At 44.9% G+C, this 18648-nt stretch overlaps 1 protein-coding gene across 1 annotated transcript; it reads left to right on the top strand.

Moving 5' to 3' along the window:
- The first annotated feature begins 1185 nt into the window (after positions 1–1185).
- On the top strand, positions 1186–9801 carry LOC130081786 (beta-microseminoprotein-like). The gene is made up of 4 exons (XM_056246489.1): positions 1186–1190; positions 1404–1498; positions 8424–8544; positions 9373–9801. The coding sequence occupies exons 1-4, from the start codon at positions 1186–1188 to the stop codon at positions 9461–9463; spliced, it is 312 nt and encodes a 103-aa protein (XP_056102464.1). The 3' UTR covers positions 9464–9801.
- The last annotated feature ends 8847 nt before the right edge of the window (positions 9802–18648 follow it).

Genomic DNA, 18648 nt, shown 5'->3' with positions numbered 1-18648 from the left:
CTTTGTAGTATTCTGGAGTATTCTGGGTTCGGGCCAAAATACAGAGCTCAGAGACCTCTCCTCAGACAGCACGACAGATACGCATAATCTTTTACTCTATCTGAGGATTTGTAAGTGTGAACTCGCCAAAATCAAAACTTGTTAATATTTACAAAATACAATTTACTGTAATGATTTGGTGTTGGTGGAATGACAGCATTCAGCAGAGAGAGTGAGAATCCAAATGCGGTTTATTGACAATCATAATCTAAGGTCATAGTCCATACCAGGCAGAGGGTCAAGCACATGTAATCAGTCTGAACACACATATGATGTCACAAAAAAAAAATCAACATTCATCTAAAATATTAGTTATTCACCACTAAAAGCCTCTAAATCTATTTTATATACTGTATAAAATCATCTTTGAGTACAATCCCGAGGGCCTTTGAAAGGTTACTCTTTGGCTTGTTCCACTCCAGTTAATATTTTAGGCCAAGGAGGTCCAGATCCAAAAGCTTTGCCAGGATACGCCACTCTGCATCTTTAGTGGAAACCATTTCACAAATGAAAATTATCATAAATAACTTACCCTAATTTTCTTCTCCCATGGATCACAGAAGAGAAACATTGCAGAATGTACCAAGATCTCAGGGTTACATTGAACTGGTGTATTTCCCTTTGTTAGGTATAGTCCCTTTCCTAACATTATCTCTATATTCATCATTTTGCTTTCATAAATTGAGCATTACAATACTAACTTGGACTGGCTTGGTTGGGCTAGCTTGTGTTTAAAGTCATAATGTTGACTATTGAATATGCAAAGGGCAAAAAGAGTTCAGCATTTGTTAATACACAGTGGAGAAATCACATGGGGTTGACACAATCATAACACAATTGAGAAATATGTAAGAATAAGTAAGTTTGCATCTGGTGTTGCGATTGTGATTGTGAAACCGGTTATGATAAGTTACTGTTGATACAATGAAAAATACTTAGCTTTTGATAACGATTTCACAATGAACAAATTCAGCAATAACCATACAATAACACTACAAATATTCACAAAAATACATTTCACATACTCTATAGCCTATGTTGGAACTAACATTACGCTTACATTGAAGACTTGAAACGTATTATGCTGCATAAAAGTGCAAAGGTATTTTTAAAGTCAATAATCTTAGAAGCTGATCATCAGTGATCATGTGGTTTGGCCAGATGTTCCACCCCTCTTCTGTTTTGTTTAAAAAGACCCAATGTGCTACAACTCCATTTTCTTTGGACCATCATCTGTGCTAAACTTGCAAAAAATGGTGAGTTTAATGCTACTGAATTTCAATATAGTAAAAATCAATCTAGATATGAAAATCAATGTAGAATTTCAATCTACATATAAACATTACCATTGTTTTTATAACAAGTTTCTCTTTACAGACATCTTTGGCTCTGGTTTTGGTATTTTGTGCCTTTGTCTCTTTAAGCAATTCTTCCTGTTTCCATGAACTTCCAAAAGCAGGTAAATTAAAATACACAAACTAATACCATATTTTGCCCTCACATATTGTGAAAGAATGATTAATGCACTACTGAGACTTTTTAAAGTCTTTTAATATTAACACGAAGTTAACATTTTTAATACAAGTGCATGATTCATTGGAGTATCATGAGTTACTCATCACTCTGTTGTTTTGCAGCAAAACAAATATTTAGGTAAAATATCAAAATTGATAAATGTTTAAAGGGATACTCCACCCAAAAATGAAAATTCTGTCATCATTTACTCACCCTCAAGTTGTTGCAAACCTGTATGAGTTTCTTTCTTCTGCTGAACACAAAGCAAGATATTTTGAAGAACGATTGGAACTTTGGCATCATTAACTTCCATAGTATTTTTTTTTCCTATTAAGTCAATGGTGCCCCACAACTGTTTGGTTCCAATAGTTCTTCAAAATATCTTCCTTTGTGTTCAGCAGAAGAAAGAAACTCATACAGGTTTGCAACAACTTGAGGGTGAGTAAATGATGACAGATTTTTCATTTTTTGGGTGGAGTAGCCTATACCTTTAAAGGAAACTGTATCTATAATGTCCAAACTATTAACACAATATATGTAAAAAATTTTTTTTTTTTTTTTTACAATTTTAATCATCTTTTTGGTTCCCCTATTTTATTTTTCAGTCTTGTCCTGTAACAAATCAGTATTATATTTTTAAAAGTAGTTTCTTAATTAATTAGAGGTCATTTGAAGAAATCAACTTTTGTTGCAAAGTGGTCATTCAACCACGTTGGTTTATGACGTCACGCAAGTGGTGGAGTAATCACTTCTTTTAATGAAAATGTTTGAGATCGAATTAATGCTAGATGTTTTGATATAAATTACAGACATGGCATCTGAGGACTAATTCTCATTTTTCTCAGTTATTTCGCTTTATTTCCAGATTCAATCACAGGCTTGTCTTACATAGTAGAGCATTAAATAGTAGTGCTTTAAATATCTCAAAGACATAAATGACATTTGTATGTATTCTAAATAAAAGACACAGGTTGATACTGAATGTCAGCTTGCTTATTTTGCTCAAGATACGGATTTATTAAGTCCACATGTCATGCAATCTAGAAACTATGCTTCTAACCACAGGTCGAGAGCTGTCGTTCCAACCACACAACTTTGCGATGCTGTTTACGAATGTTCGTTGGAACGATGGTTTCGGGAAACACCGACTTATTGAACTATGCTGATAACGACGGAACTTGCGACCATAGTTGGCAAACGATGCTTTTGGGAAACGCACCCCTGAGTTTAACTCCAATCATTATTATGTGTAGTAATAAAAAAACGTCTCGGGGTATGACTGTAAACCATGTTCCCTGAGAAGGGAACGAGACACTGCGTCGATTACGACACTTTGGGGAATGCCCCCAGCGTAGCGTGTCTGAAGCATTAATGAAACTATTCCAATCCTGATTGGCGTTAATCATGGCGTAACGTGTGACGGCATACACGGAAGCTACAAAGGGATGCCGGCACACAACACCGTCAGCTTCTGCGATGAAGCATGTAGCTCCCTCCCAGGCAGGGGAAGGCATGGCGGACAGACGCAGTGTCTCGTTCCCTTCTCAGGGAACATGGGGAGCCACGTGTAGGGGCCCAGGAGGATGCAAAGCCTCTCGTGGAGTGAGCATGCAACCTGAGCGGGCAATGCACGCCTTGTGCAATGCACTCCCCATCCAGTGGGCCATCCTCTGCTTGGAGACAGCCTTTCCCTTCTGCTGGCCCCCGTAACAGACAAAGAGCGGGTCTGAGGTCCTGAGGATTTGAGTTCTGTCCACGTACAGTCGCAGAGCGCGAACGGGACAGAACAAAGCCAGGGCTGGGTCTGCCTCCTCCAGGGGCAACGCTTGCAGGTTCACCACCTGGTCCATGAAGGGAGTGGTAGGAACATTAGGAACATAGCCATTAGGCACATAGACAACATGGTTGTCACCAGGCCCGAACTCTAGGCACGATTCATCGACTGAAAATGCCTGAAGGTCCCCTACCCTCTTGATAGAGGCCAGTGCAACCAGCAGCAAAGTCTTCATGGAGAGAAGCTTAAAAGTTCAGTCTTTTACACTTGAAGCCCTGTTTCAAGATCGTTTCTGATGAAATAGAACGGTTAAGATTAAAATTTGGACACATGCTGCTGTCCCGAGAAATGTCAGTTTCTGTGGTTGCCCCAAAATACCGAACTTGTCCTTTAAGTCTGCTGATTACAAAAGGCTCAAAGGGAGCATCCTGGAGTGCTCGAAGCACCAGGGAAAAATCCCAAGAGGGTATGGAGGGGGGTCGAGGAGAATTTAACCGTCTCGCCCCCCTAAGAAACCTGACGATCAGGTCGTGCTTTCCTACTGTTTTGCCATCTATGTGGTCGTGCTATGCTGAAATAGCGGCAGCATGTACTTTGAGGGTGGAGGGAGACAGCCTTCGCTCCAACCCTTGCTGCAAGAAGGAAAGCACGGATCTTAGGGGGTCCTCTCGGCGAGAAGAACACCACATACGGCTGGTACACACCTCGTGGATGGTCCAGCGCGTTCCGTCGACGGCTCTACTGGCTGCGGAGCGTGGGAGGGATGAGGGTTCAGGGGGTTGCTTCTCTGAAGGAAGCTCGCTCACTGTAATCCTCAGGTCACCTGCACTACTGCCTGAAGTAACCCTCTGTGGAGGGTTAGATCGCGGCAGAGGCGCAAGGACTCTGCCCCTTTGCAGGAACGAGAGTCTCGACCGTAGCTCCGAGATGGTCATCCTCCCACAATGGGTACATGACTCATCCACGAACGCTGCCTCAACATGTTCAATGCTCAGACACGTGATGCAGCGCTCACGACCGCATCCAGAAACACACAGGTAGAGTGACATCTTTAAAAAGACGCGCTCCACCCGTGTAAGCTCTTTTAGGGACTGCTCTCCTTGGTGCTGAAGCACGCAGGGGAACGGGCGCAGCGGATACAGACAGGAAATGTGCAGCCTGTCTTGGCCTGTCTGAAGCAAAAAGCTGAAGTGCAATCACACCTGCTGCTCATTATATACCGGCGCTGGGTGGCTGAACAGCTGATGCAAATGATTGCACGCCAATGTGCATTGTAGATTGGCCTCTCTCGAGAGATTCCTTTTCGTCGGTACCCGACGTGGCGTCGAGAGACCTACTGAAGAGGAACTATGGTTATAAAAGTTTCATATGAAGTATCCCAGCTGGCATTTTAACGTTGAGTCACTGTTGAATCAACGTCAGGTGCCAGTGTTGGATAACCGTTGAATTTTGTTTAGATTTTGCAAATCAGATTGCAAATTGGATTTTGGAACAACGTTATTTTTCTACTGATATATTTCAACAAAATGTTTAAAAGTCATGGTTGTAAAAATAATGTTGATTTGACGTACAATTCAATTTTTATTTATATTTCTATGTTGAATCCGTAGTGAGTCAACAACACAACGTCAACTATTTGGTGTTCAGCGTTGTTTTAACGTTGAATTAATGTTTTTTCATAAACTGACATTATTTCAACCACATTTAAACGTTTAATGTCAGTCGAATGCCAGCTGGGATAGCATGCTACACTGCAGGACATATCAGCTCGCCAAAGAATATTTAATGTACTAAAAAATAATATAAAATAAGTGAATAGTTATATATATATATATATATATATATATATATATATATATATATATATATATATATATATATATATATATATATATATATTAGGGTGCATCAAATTTGAATGGGAAATTTTAATTTCAAAATGTCAATTTGGCTGGCATTGCATTTTGTTCCAATTAACATAAAAATGACTTTTGCAAAGTTTTAAGGAATTCAATTGAGATTTAGGGGTGCCACCTAACACATGAACTTTGGCGAAATTTCAATTTTTAGTCTAATTGCCAAAAGGTTGACCTGGGAATGTTGAGTACAGTGAACTTTTATACAGTAACATATTCTATCGGGTTATAAAAGTAAAAGTTGTTTGTTTGCCATTTGGGCAATTTGGGCATTTCTCAGAATTCAACTTTCAAGATTCTCCATTCATTTGTCCTATAGACAAATGGGACATGGGACATGTTCACGTGGCCTTACCCTGAATTTTGTGCAGCATGGATGGATGTCGGATGGATGTCTAGTTGCTAACTCACTGGCAACTAACAGGGCCTAATGGTAAGAGCTGACACTAACTAAATTTTAAACTTAATTGCTCAGTCTGTGCCAGAGTCTGCTCCACTGAGCAACATCACCAGGGACAAAGAGAGAGGAAATGGAACCTGAACTCTGAACGTAACCAGTGCGTCTCCCCCAGAAATGTCTCCCCACCCGCCACCCAAGAGTAACCGTCCTATTCAGGGATTGGCTAGGGATTGGCTTGCGTTTGCAGTGGCGAAGGTTTGGCTGTATGTTGCGGTCATGTTCAACTGCCTGCAGCACATTCTTTCCTTCACATTCTGCTCCTTCCTTGACACTGCGACGAAGTCGGATGTGAGCTTGACGCCACGATCGGGACACAGTCATTGACCACGTTCATTGCACGTACATTGACCTCACTGTGAAAACCTGGTTCAGGAGGACCTCACCAATGTGGTGCCGGCACCCAGACCAAAGCAGTGGTCGACCCAGTGAGAGCTGTATGGTAATGCAGGCTGCTGTGAGATGGCCGGTGTTTGACGCAGTGGTGTCAAATGCCATGTTGTGTCAACCGGGCAATGATCATTCCACATGCCTCATTGGTCTGCATCTTATACGCTGGGACACCAAGCAGTTTCAGCCGCTCTGTATCTCCAACCACTACTGTAAAACGCACCTCCAACTGGCGCACATTGCTGAGCATCTGTGTTAACTTGCTGTCCCAGTGTAGGGTGCACAATGGAGGTGGTGTCCACTGCTTGTGCTGTTCCTCACTGATTGTCTCCAGCACTTGGCGTCTTGCTCGGTTAGCATTTGCGTAAGATGCAGAGAGATGTGTACATTCACTGCCTAACTCTGCAACAAGGCCACGTGTGAAGGCAGCCTGTTGCATTGGTGACATCTTCAACCTTGTAGCCAGAGACACGACACTTGGTCGGCTAAGGATGTCATGTGGAATGAAGACGTTTGTCTAGTCTTCTTATGCTTGTGGGATGGTTCGCCCTCAGATGGTGGATAGACTGTGTTAGTATCCTCCTCTGTCTCCTCATCGCTCTCCGACTCCAAGCTGGACATTGCCGTCATCTCCTCCAGCTCCTTTTCACAGGGGGACTGCCTGGCTGCTGCGGCAGCTTGACGCTCCTCTCGCCTCTTGAGCTGCAGCTTTTTGTCCAATACACCAAGGGCCGGTTTCACAAAGATAGACTTTGACTATGGCTTAGATATAGTAGATAGTCAGACTTCACATAGACATCTAAATCAGACCATTGCACAAAGCGCTTAAGGCTCTGACTATCTTAAGTAGGACTACACTGCAATGCATTCTGGGTAAAATAAGACACTTTTCAAAACAAAAAACATGGCGGATCGAGTAAGCGCATTCATCCGCTCAGTGCAGTTTACCCCAGCGGAAAATATATGTTTGTTGGAGGAGTATAACAGTTACAAGGACATTTTAATTGGGAAATTTAGCGGAGAATGTAGTAACAAGATGAAATGTTTAATTTGGAAAGGGCCATTTTCCCTTTGCTTTTGGCTGTTTGTAATGTAACTGATTGTTACTGTTGGTTGCCAAGGTAACAGAGTCTTAGACCTAAGTTAGCCTGGGGGGGAAGGCGTCTAATTTTTTTGGTCTAAATTAAGTCAGTCTTTATTTTTGTGAAACAGTCTAACTTGCATTAGACTAGTCTATGAGCAAATTTTAGACTTGTCTAACACTATAGACCGGTCTAAAATAGCTTTGTGAAACCGGCCCCAAATGTGGCCACTCTCTCATTCTTCATGCTGGCCAAGAAAGTTAGGTCTTCTGGGTTATCAATCAGCTTTTCAACATTTGGAGGCCACAGCGGAAATGTGGCATCAAGTCTGCACTCCATTTTCTCCAATTGTTTCGCTGTAGTCTCACTGGAGCGATTGGCCTGGGCGATTTTCCGCAGCTTGTTGTTAGCATTGACTAAGTCTACCACCAACTACAATGCTACTCTCAATAAACATGAGTCATCTATACTGTGAATATGACATTGTCCACTCTAGAATACTGTTGATGTTAAGCTTAATAGCTTAGCTAACATAGATAGCTAACTGTAGTTAGCAAACTGTTGCTAGCCAAGATGTAATGAGCACCAAATACCTATAAATATGACTTAAATGACTTATGATAAATAAGTATACAAAGATACAATTCCAGATATGATAGTAATATGTAATAACACAGAAAGATCACCTCAAACAGAAAGATCACCTCAGATTTCTTGAGCTGTAGTATTGTTTACCTCAGATCTCAATGGCGACCATTGAGCACTGTTAACCACTTTATCCAACAAAAACAGATGTACGGTGGCACCCCTAAATCATCATGTACTGGAAAAATATTTTGCATTTGTTGTTTATATTGGAACACTTTTAGCACCCAGCCATATCAAAATTCAAGAATTGTGTTTTTTGATGCACCCTAATATATATATATGTATATATAAAACTATTCATTACTTACTCCCTAAAGTTTAGCCAACTTTTATAATTTTGTCCAATCGAATTGGACAAATCAATTGGATAAACACAGTAAATGAGGTTTATTACAGAAGTTTCTTTATTATGATTCTTTATTAAAAAGATTTACAGTGAAGAATAGAAAATATTCAGCTACAACAAGGTTGTAATAAACCATGTTTGTGATTCACTCACCGACAGTTACTTAACATTTAAATGATGGTGAATGTATGTACACTATTAGGTAATTAAACACTATTTCTTATTAACAACTCTTAATTTGTTTGAATTCATATAGGGGCAACAGGTTGTATCGATGGCTATGATAAATCCAAGCATGCATTTGGAAGTACTTCAATGACAAACGACAGATGTATCAGATGCCGTTGCACCTCCAATGGAATGTCCTGCTGTGACACGTAAAATATTTAACATGTTAATTATTGTGAAAACTTTACAAAACCAAATATGTTGTTCTTTAAAACTAAATAAAATTTAGACATTTCCCTCAGTTTCAGCTACAGAGAAAACTTTAGACAGTAACACATTTTTTTTACTCTAGTGTGTTATTTGATATTTGATATTACATATAAAGTTAATATAAATTGGGTAACACTTTACTTGAAGGGGTGTGCATTAGACTGACATGACACCTTCATAACCATGGCATGACATATGTCATGAATATGAAGTAGGGTTTATGCATGTTTATGACAACTGTCATTAAGTGTCTTTCGCTCAATAATGACATTTTGAATGCAAATATGACATTGTTTAAGATGTCTTTGTTATGAGATCTTGACATAAACCAGAACCTGTCAGTGTATTTGTCATGACAACTTGACATTAAATTAAGTTAAACTGTCATGTGGTTGGTTTTGACATTGGCTGTCATAAGGCCATTATAACTGTGTCATGAATATTTTTCATGACCTCAACTACAGTGGTACACATTCAATTTGTCATTAAAAAGTTATAATGGCTTCATGACAGCCAATGTCAAAACCAACCACCTGACAGTTTAATGTAATGTTAACCCATAAAGCTAAGTGGTTTCTTAAGTTTGATAATTAATCAGCTAGGTCATGTTTATGACAGGTTGTGTTGTCTTAGTTATGTCAAGTTGTCATGACAAAGACAGGTTATGAAGTATTGGTTTATGTCAAGGTGTCATAACAAAGACATCTCAAACAATGTCATATTTGCATTAAAAATGTCATAACTGAGCGAATGACACTTAATGACAGTTGTCATAAACATTACAGCACATGCACATTTGAAGTGTTTCATCCAAAAGATCCCAATATTCAGTGTTCCTATGGTGCTGTTGGAAAATAATTTCCAATGATTGAAAATTCAAATCAGTGATGTGTAGTGCGTATTTAGACTAAAATATCCACTGCTTTTGGATCCATCCCGGACTACGCTTCCAACTGAAATTAATAAACAACTAAAAAAGGTTAAATATTGATAACCAAAAGGTCTGGCATTCAATGCTTTCCTTCTTATTTTTATCGCTAAAAAGTTCTTATTTTAAAAGTGAAGCTAATAAGAGAACATCTTATATCTGTAAAAAATAGTTTATACCTTAGCATTTGTCCATGTATAAAGGCCAATGCATGCTGGAAGATAATTTTACTGTAAAATTACTGTAGAATTATTATTTGATTGTATTGTTGATTAACTAGCTGAGTTGTTAAAATTACTAAAAATGATTAAATAAAATGTTCTTATTACACATTACAATACATTTGTGTGAAAATAATATTTATAATCTCACTTTTAAAAACCTCACTTTTTAAAAGAAATTTAAAAAAGACGTAAGAAATGAAGTACGATTAGGAATTTTACACCCTTGTAATGGAAACTTACACACACATGCACAAATATATTAATTTATGAATGAGAACAGAAGCAAATACAAAGTTTGTGGATTACATTTTGAAAGACTTTACTTTATATGAATAGTGTGTGAAGTTACTGGTAATTTTATGTACATTTGCAATCAAAATTATTCAACTGTATATGGGGGACAGTTGGACGGGGATTGTAATGATTTACAAATTAATCCGTTTTCCTAAAAATACAGTTTTTTTTAATTGCATCTATAACAGTTTAGTGGCAAATTAAAAGTGATAATGTCAATATATGATGTAATGCTTTTGAATTATAGGATTTTTTTTTTGTAATACTATGTCATAATTATTCAATCCCTATTCAACGCTGCTGTTTTTAAGTCACTTATTTGTATGGTATAGTACAAAATTGTTTTAAAATACATTTAAGCCTTTGTAAACTCTATTCTGTCACACATACATACATTTAGCCCATGCATGTGCTAAAGGTGAGTAGTAAATATGGGCCAAGTCAAAAGAGCTCTCACTAATTGTTTTATTACATTAGAAAGTCTATGGCTACAAGAAGATTTCCAAAACACTAAAAGTTCCTAGAGACTCAGCTGGCACCATTATTCATAACATAAGTTTAAAAAGTTTTGACTATATGACGGACATCATGAATTCTTTGAAGTATCAAGCCATTTTGGCAAAGATGGTTATGCCTTCAGTGCAGAGACCGAAGCTTGATGATCAATGGACTTTCCTGCAGAACAAACATCTCAAAGTATACACCCAAACCTACTGAAGCTTGGGTCAGGGATCAGTCATAATGTTCTTGAGTGGCCTGTACAGTCTTCACATTTACATCTCATTGGAAATATTTGGTGGAATGGAATTTGAAGAAAGCAGTGGTGATGTGAAACCTAAAAAATGCTGGGTTGTTTCAACCCAAATTTGGGTCAAATATGGACAAACCCAAATGTTGGGTTAAAAATGTAATTAAAAAATGTACAGTTGAAAGTGAAAGTTGAAGTTGGGTTAAAATTTTAAATTACATTTTTAACCCAACATTTGGGTTTGTCCATATTTGACCCAAATTTGGGTTGAAACAATCCAGCATTTTTTAGAGTGTATCAATGATCTGGAAGCTTCTTCAAGTGAGGAGTGGTCCGAGACTGCAGTAGGTGACACAAGCTCTTGCATGAAGCATTTATTTGAGGTTTTAAAGAACAAAAGATTCTGCACAAAATTTGACTTTTGGGGGTTAAATAATTTTGTACATTAATGTTTAGAGCCAAAATTTCTCAGAATAATTCAGATGTGTATTTAACTTTCTATAATAGTTTACTGATGAATTGTTTTCATGAAATTTGAAAAATGTCTTGCAGGTTAAGGGGGTTGAATAATTGTGTCTTTGGTGTTGTCTTAAAGCATGTTAAAAACACCACATAGACATATAAACAACATTAAAAGCTTGATTTTAACCACACAGGGACTTTAACTTACAGTTTTCTAAATGCAAATCCTGTTCTTTTTTCATAAATCGTAGTGATTTATTGGTATCTTCCAATTAGGCATGTGTTTAACCATGAGAAAACATGTGAGGTTGTGTTTCATGTAAAAAAAAATAACCTCCAAAACAGTGATGCTGATATAGGCAAACAAAAAATATATTTACTAAAGCCCTCATCTTCAGGTCTATGGACTTCTGATCTGGCTCTGAATCTGGATACTGTCTAAATATTGAATTTGATGTCTTTGACCTGTTCTAATGATTTAGCAGTACGAACACTGAACCATCTGTTGGTCAGATAAGAACGGAACCACTGTAAGACTACGCCACGAAAGCCCAGAGATATCTCCAGGCATCTCAGCAGGACCTCATGGACGACCAAATCAAATGCAGCACTCAGATCTAATATAACTAAAGCTATGGATCAGGCAAGCACCAACTGTGTCCATGATTTGTCTCAGGAAAAGAGGTAAAATAATATCCCGGCGAGGACAAATAGTAGGTATTAGGAGACCAACAATTCCCTTACATGAAACCAGGGGCCCGTACCATGATGGTAGTTGAACAAACTCAGGACCATGTTGGTACCATGACGCTGATCATCATCTTTCTCTGTCAACTCTGGCTTTGATCCTGAGTTTAGGTGTGATAAAGGTGCTTCTCGTGAGAGAAGCGTGTTGCGGACTTTAATTCCACAACAGGGCCAATCTGACGGCGATACCCTCACGCTGGCTAAAAAAAAGTACTTCACATCCCCTAAAACACAGCATAAACAAATAGATTAGAAAACTACATATCATTTGCATTATTAAAATGTATATTATTTATACAATCACTCTATAAGTGTCACTCTATAAGTTTCTGGTGTTTGACCCCAAACACCAAGATTGTAAACAGGAAATGAGGAGAATATGTGGGTGTTTAGACCTGATAATTATGAAGAGTATGCATAGTATGATTGCATCATAAGCCATTTTGTTAAAAAAATAAATTATTTCTAACAATTAATCCTTTTTTTTTCAACTTCAAACTTACACTCGCCAGCACTGCATGCCTTAATTCTTCGTTGCTTAGATTCAACAAGGTTCTGGAAACATTCCTCTGAGATTTTAGTCCATATTAACATGATCGCATCAGTTGCTGCAGATTTGGTGGCCGCACATCCATCATGAGAATCTGCAGTTCCCTTTCGTAGTCACTCCGAGTTACGTCGGATGACGGAGAATGGGGGTTTCGCCAGAAAGCCAATCCTCTTCGAGTATTAAAAAACGAGCCAATGGCAAGAAATGCCATGGGTCTGCGGAATTTGCATAATGTATCTCCGCCTCACTGCGTGAGTATTTAAGGAGAAACACCTGCAACAGCAGATCATGTTTTCGCTTCGGAGCCAAGAGAACCTCTTCACTCCACAGCCACATCTGAGTTTACAAGTGACTCACCTCTTCGAGACGAGCGAACTCTCCAGTGTTGGTGTGACGGCGGTACCCAGCGAGTCTTCACATTGCCTGCGATCTGTGCAGTGGTCTGCCTGACTTTGTGTTTTCTCCCTGGTCGCCTCAGCATTGCAGAGTTTTTCCTCTCCTAAAAGAGCTGCACGTGGCACGTCTTTTTAAAGATGTCTCGCCCGTGTTCTTCTGGTTGCGGTCGATATTTGTCGTCTTCTGATGGGCACGAGCGCTGCTTTGTGTGTCTGGGCTTTGAACACGCTAAAGCAGCGCTCGTGGATGACTCATGTTCCTTCTGTGGGAACATGGCCATCGCAACACTAAGATTAAGACTCAATGATCTTTCAGTGAGAGTCCCCGCGTCCACCACCCGTTCTGCTTCCTCCACGAGAGGTGGTAGTTCGGCTGGGGGACAGGGTGATCTGAGGGTGACGGTGTGGAGCAATCCGACGATGCGTCCTCGGACCACGCCCCCCTCCGCTGTGTTGCAACCCGCGAGTGCCGCGGTGATTCAGGCGGGCTCTTCTTCGGAAGCCCCGCGTGTTTCATTCGGCGCTCCAGAGGATGACGCGATGTCGATCGCGGCATCACAAGGTGGGCTTGAGTCTTCAGGAAGTGAGGATGCGGCTGCGTTGCCTCCTTCGGGAGTCCCAGCGTTGCCCGTATCGGATCCTGAGATGACAGCCATGCTGTCCCGGGCAGCCGTGAGCATCGGGCTAGAGTGGAACCCTCCGCCCTGCCCCGAGCGCTCGCGGTTGGACGATTGGTTTTTGGGTGCGGCTGCCGCCTCACGGCCTCAGCCAACCCCAATTCCTTTCTTCCCGGAGCTGCATGAGGAGCTGTCGAGATCATGGAAGGCTCCTTTGACCTCCCGTGAACGCTCGTCAGCTTTCTCCGCCTTTCCTCCCCTCGATGGCGCAGCTGCCCATGGGTACACTGGGATTCCCCCGGTGGAGCGCTCTGTTGCGATGCAACTGTATCCTCAGAGCGCCTCCTCTCGTGGCAATCCTAAGCACCCGTCTAAGGCCTGTAGATTCTCGTCATCTATGGTGGCGAGGTCTCACAGAGCTGCAGGACAGGCGGCTGCTGCCCTGCATGCGATGAGCACCTTGCAGGTCTACCAGGCCCAGCTGCTCAGAAACATGCACGAGGGCAGGACTGACCCAGGGACGTTCGACGAACTGCGTGCCGCCACTGACCTCGCTCTCCGGGCGACGAAAGTGGCCTCACGCTCCCTGGGTCAGGTGATGGCCACTAATGTGGTCCAGGAGCGTCACCTATGGCTGAACCTGGCCGATATGCGGGACGTTGAGCGGACTCGTCTGCTCGATGCTCCCATATCCCAGGCCGGCCTCTTCGGCGGAGCGGTTGAAGACTTCGCCCAGCAGTTTTCAACCGCACAGAAGCAGTCTGAGGCGATCAAACATATTCTGCCCCGACGGCCAGCTGCTGCCTCCACCCTGCCGTCGGCACAGACGCCTCAGCCTGCGCGCCGCCGAGGGCGCCCTCCTGTGGCTCCCGCCCCTCCCGCACGGCCCCAGCAGCAGCCTTCACCCGGGCCGCGTCGTGGAGGAAGCCGCAGGAAGGCGTCCCAGCCCCCTCAGGCCCTGCGCCCCGCTAAACGCCAGGCCAAGCGGCGCTCCTGAGACGGGCTGCTCAGTGATGGTGTCGGTTTTTTCACAGGAGGCGGTTGCAGGCCCCCTCCTTCCCCCGGTGGAGGGCCGGGGGAGAATCTTTTGTTCTCCACTCCCCGCTGCTCACCCACGGGTGGGCAGCACCCTAATGTGGTTAAAGAAAGAACCGAAATGTCCATCACTGAGCACACAGAGCCGGATGACAGTGCGCGACGCCCCCGTGCCTCGCCACTCTCGTCCTCCTCTGTCTCTGAGGGCGAGGATGACAGTGCGTGCCGTCCCCGGACCACACCACTCTCATCCCCCTCTATCGCCAGACCCCTGGCAGAGCAGACCCCCGTGGAACGCTGGTCCTTCCCTGGTCTCCTCTGTCAGGGCGCGGAGCTTGGCTGTGCACACGCTCAGGGCCGCTATGCCACCCTTGCCTGTGCCGGTCACTCCGCTCCGCTGCCCCTCCGGGGGGACGCCTGTGGCTCGGATGATTCCGCTGGATCAGTTTTTGGCGGCTTGGTTAGAGCTCCCCAATCTGTCCCGTTGGGTCGCCCGAACTATCAGGCTCGGCTATGCGATTCAGTTCGCACGGTCTCCTCCCCGCTTCAGGGGAGTCCGCTTTACTATGGTCGGTGGCAATGCCCCGGTCATGAGAGCGGAGGTTGCTACCCTGCTGGCGAAGGGTGCAATCGAGGCTGTCCCTCCAGCCGAGATGAGGTCAGGGTTCTACAGCCCCTACTTCATTGTCCCCAAGAAAACCGGTGGGTTACGGCCAATCCTGGACTTGCGCGTCCTGAACCGCTCCCTTCACAGGCTGCCGTTCAAGATGCTCACGGCCAAACGCATTTTCGAATGCGTGCGGCCACAGGATTGGTTTGCAGCGATAGACCTGAAGGACGCCTACTTTCATGTCTCCATTTTACCTCGACACAGACCGTTTCTTCGGTTTGCTTTCGAGGGGCAGGCATACCAGTACGCGGTTCTCCCATTCGGGTTGGCTCTGTCTCCTCGCGTCTTTACGAAGGTCGTCGAGGCAGCCCTTGTTCCCCTACGCGAACACGGGGTTCGCATCCTGAATTATCTCGACGACTGGCTAATATTAGCTCACTCTCGAGATCAGGTTTGCGAACACAGAGACCTTGTGCTCCGGCACCTAGCCCGTCTGGGCCTTCGGGTCAACTGGGAGAAGAGCAAACTTTGCCCCGTGCAGAGGATCTCTTTTCTCGGTATGGAGATAGACTCGGTCGCCATGTCCGCGCAGCTTACGAGCGAGCGCGCACACTCACTGCTGACTTGTCTTCGACAGTTCGAGGGCAAGAGTGCGGTCCCACTGAAACTTTTTCAGAGGCTCCTGGGGCATATGGCATCCGCAGCCGCGGCAACGCCACTCGGATTGCTTCATATGAGACCGCTTCAGCTGTGGCTTCGCGATCGGGTCCCGAGGTGGGCATGGCATCGCGGTACGCTCAGAGTTCCAATAACTCCGACCTGCCGTCAGACCTTCACCCCGTGGCGGAACCTCAGCTTTCTACGGGCCGGAGTTCCCCTAGAACGAGTTTCCAGGCATGTTGTCGTCTCCACAGATGCCTCTGCCACGGGCTGGGGCGCCATGTGCAACGGTCATGCAGCCGCGGGCTCCTGGACAGGACCCCAGCGCCTTCTGCATGTCAATTGCCTCGAGTTGCTGGCAGTACGCCTTGCCCTGCACCGCTTCCACGCGTTGCTCCTGGGTCAACACGTACTTGTCCGCTCGGACAATACCGCGACAGTAGCGTACATCAACCGTCAGGGTGGTCTACGCTCTCGCCGTATGTCGCAACTCGCACGCCACCTCCTCTTATGGAGTCAGAAGCACCTGAGGTCCCTTCGTGCTATTTACATTCCTGGAGTGCGGAACCTTGCAGCCGACGAGCTGTCACGGCTCCGGCCAACCTCTGGCGAATGGAGACTCCATCCCCAGTCGGTCCAGCTGATATGGGACCAGTTCGGGGACGCACAGATAGATCTGTTTGCCTCCCTCGACTCATCCCATTGCGCCCTGTATTACTCCCTGACCGAGGGCACGCTCGGCACGGATGCACTGGCGCACAGCTGGCCGCAGGGCCTACGCAAGTATGCGTTTCCCCCAGTGAGCCTTCTCGCACGTACTCTGTGCAAGATCAAGGAGGACGAGGAGCAGGTCATATTGGTCGCCCCATACTGGCCCACCAAGACCTGGTTCTCCGAACTGATACTCCTCGCGACACACCTCCTTGGCCAATTCCTCTGAGGAAGGACCTCCTTTCTCAGAGACGGGGCACCCTATGGCACCCTCGTCCCGATCTTTGGAGACTCCACGTGTGGCTCCTGGACGGGACGAGGCAGGTTTGAGTACCCTGCCACCAGCGGTGGCGGCTACCATCACTTCCGCTAGAGCATCGTCCACGAGACATGTCTATGCGTTGAAGTGGAACCTCTTCGTTAACTGGTGCTCTTCTCGCCGAGAAGACCCCAGGAGATGCTCGATCAGCGTTGTGCTTTCCTTCCTGCAAGACGGGTTGGAGCGAAGGCTGTCTCCCTCCACCCTGAAGGTGTATGTGGCCGCTATCGCCGCATATCACGAAGCAGTTGAAGGTAAGTCTCTTGGAAAACACGACCTGATCCTCAGGTTCCTGAGAGGAGCGAGGAGACTGAATCCTCCTCGCCCTCCTCTCGTTCCCTCTTGGGACCTCTCAGTGGTCTTAAGTGCCCTGCAGAGGGCTCCCTTTGAGCCTCTGCAATCAGCTGAGCTTAAGATCCTGTCAATAAAGACAGCGCTCCTGGTTGCGTTGGCCTCCATCAAGAGGGTAGGGGACCTGCACGCATTCTCCGTTGACGAAGCGTGCCTGGAGTTCGGGCCCGGTCACTCTCACGTGATCCTGAGACCCCGGCCTGGATATGTGCCCAAGGTTCCCACCACTCCCTTCCGGGACCAGGTGGTGAACCTGCAAGCGCTGCCCCGGGAGGAGGCAGACCCAGCCTTGGCACTGCTCTGTCCAGTACGCGCACTCCGTGCTTACATAGACAGGACGCAGTGTTTCAGGACCTCAGACCAGCTCTTTGTCTGTTATGGTGGGAAGCTGAAGGGAAAGGCTCTCTCCAAACAAAGGTTGTCTCACTGGATAGTGGACACCATTGCTTTGGCATACCAGCAGCAAGGTCGACCATGCCCCCTTGGTGTGACCGCCCACTCCACCCGGAGTGTGGCGTCCTCTTGGGCTTTAGCGCGTGGCGCCTCGCTAACAGACATCTGCAGAGCTGCAGGCTGGGCGACACCTAACACATTCGCCAGATTCTACAATCTCCGAGTGGAGCCAGTCTCCGCCCATGTACTGTCTTTTTCAAGCTAACATGGGAGCTGTTAAGTGTCTCGCTTGCTCGCCATTCCACTCCACGGACTGGATACGTGCGATATTTCCTCAGGTGAGCCTTCCCCTCTGAAGCCCTGAGTTCCTCCAGCGCTGTTGACGCTGGCGCCAGTGTCTATTGCCTGTGCGTCGGCTAGGTGCCTCCGTGTGCATGGTTCCTCCTCTGAGTAACCCCCACATGTGTATTTTCCACTGTAAGCCTCTTTGAGCATGTGTCTTTCCCTCGGCAAGTCACCTGCCACTCCTGGAGTTGAAAGTAGATGCCACCCTACGGGCTGGTCACTCCAGTGTTCCTCCATATGAAGCCCCCTCGGGCCATATGTGTATTCTTAAGTCCTCCCTACGGGTAGGCATGCTGCGGCATATCTCCCCTGAGATATGCTTCCCAGTGTACCTTGGTATTCCTGTGTTAAGTAGGACTCCTTCGTCCGTGCCTATATCACGACAGGGAGGTCAGACTGCGCAGGGCACTGGAAGACAGCTGTGAAGGTGGCGTGATTACACGGGGACCCCCATTCTCCGTCATCCGACGTAACTCGGAGTGACTACGAAAGGGAACGTCTCGGTTACGGATGTAACCCTCGTTCCCTGAGTACTACAGAAACGAATACATCATCCCTCTTGGGCACTAGCACTACTGGAGCTGCCCGTGGGGAAGTAGTATACTCAGCATGGTCAATGAAGTTTTGCTTATTCACTGGAATAAGCAGTGCACG

The sequence above is a fragment of the Rhinichthys klamathensis genome, unplaced genomic scaffold (genome assembly GCF_029890125.1).
Source record: "Rhinichthys klamathensis goyatoka isolate OS25496 unplaced genomic scaffold, OSU_Roscu_1.1 h1tg000040l_1, whole genome shotgun sequence".
NCBI lineage: Eukaryota > Metazoa > Chordata > Actinopteri > Cypriniformes > Leuciscidae > Rhinichthys > Rhinichthys klamathensis.
Note: the sequence above shows the minus strand (reverse complement) of the source record. Positions and strands in the feature narration are given on the sequence as shown.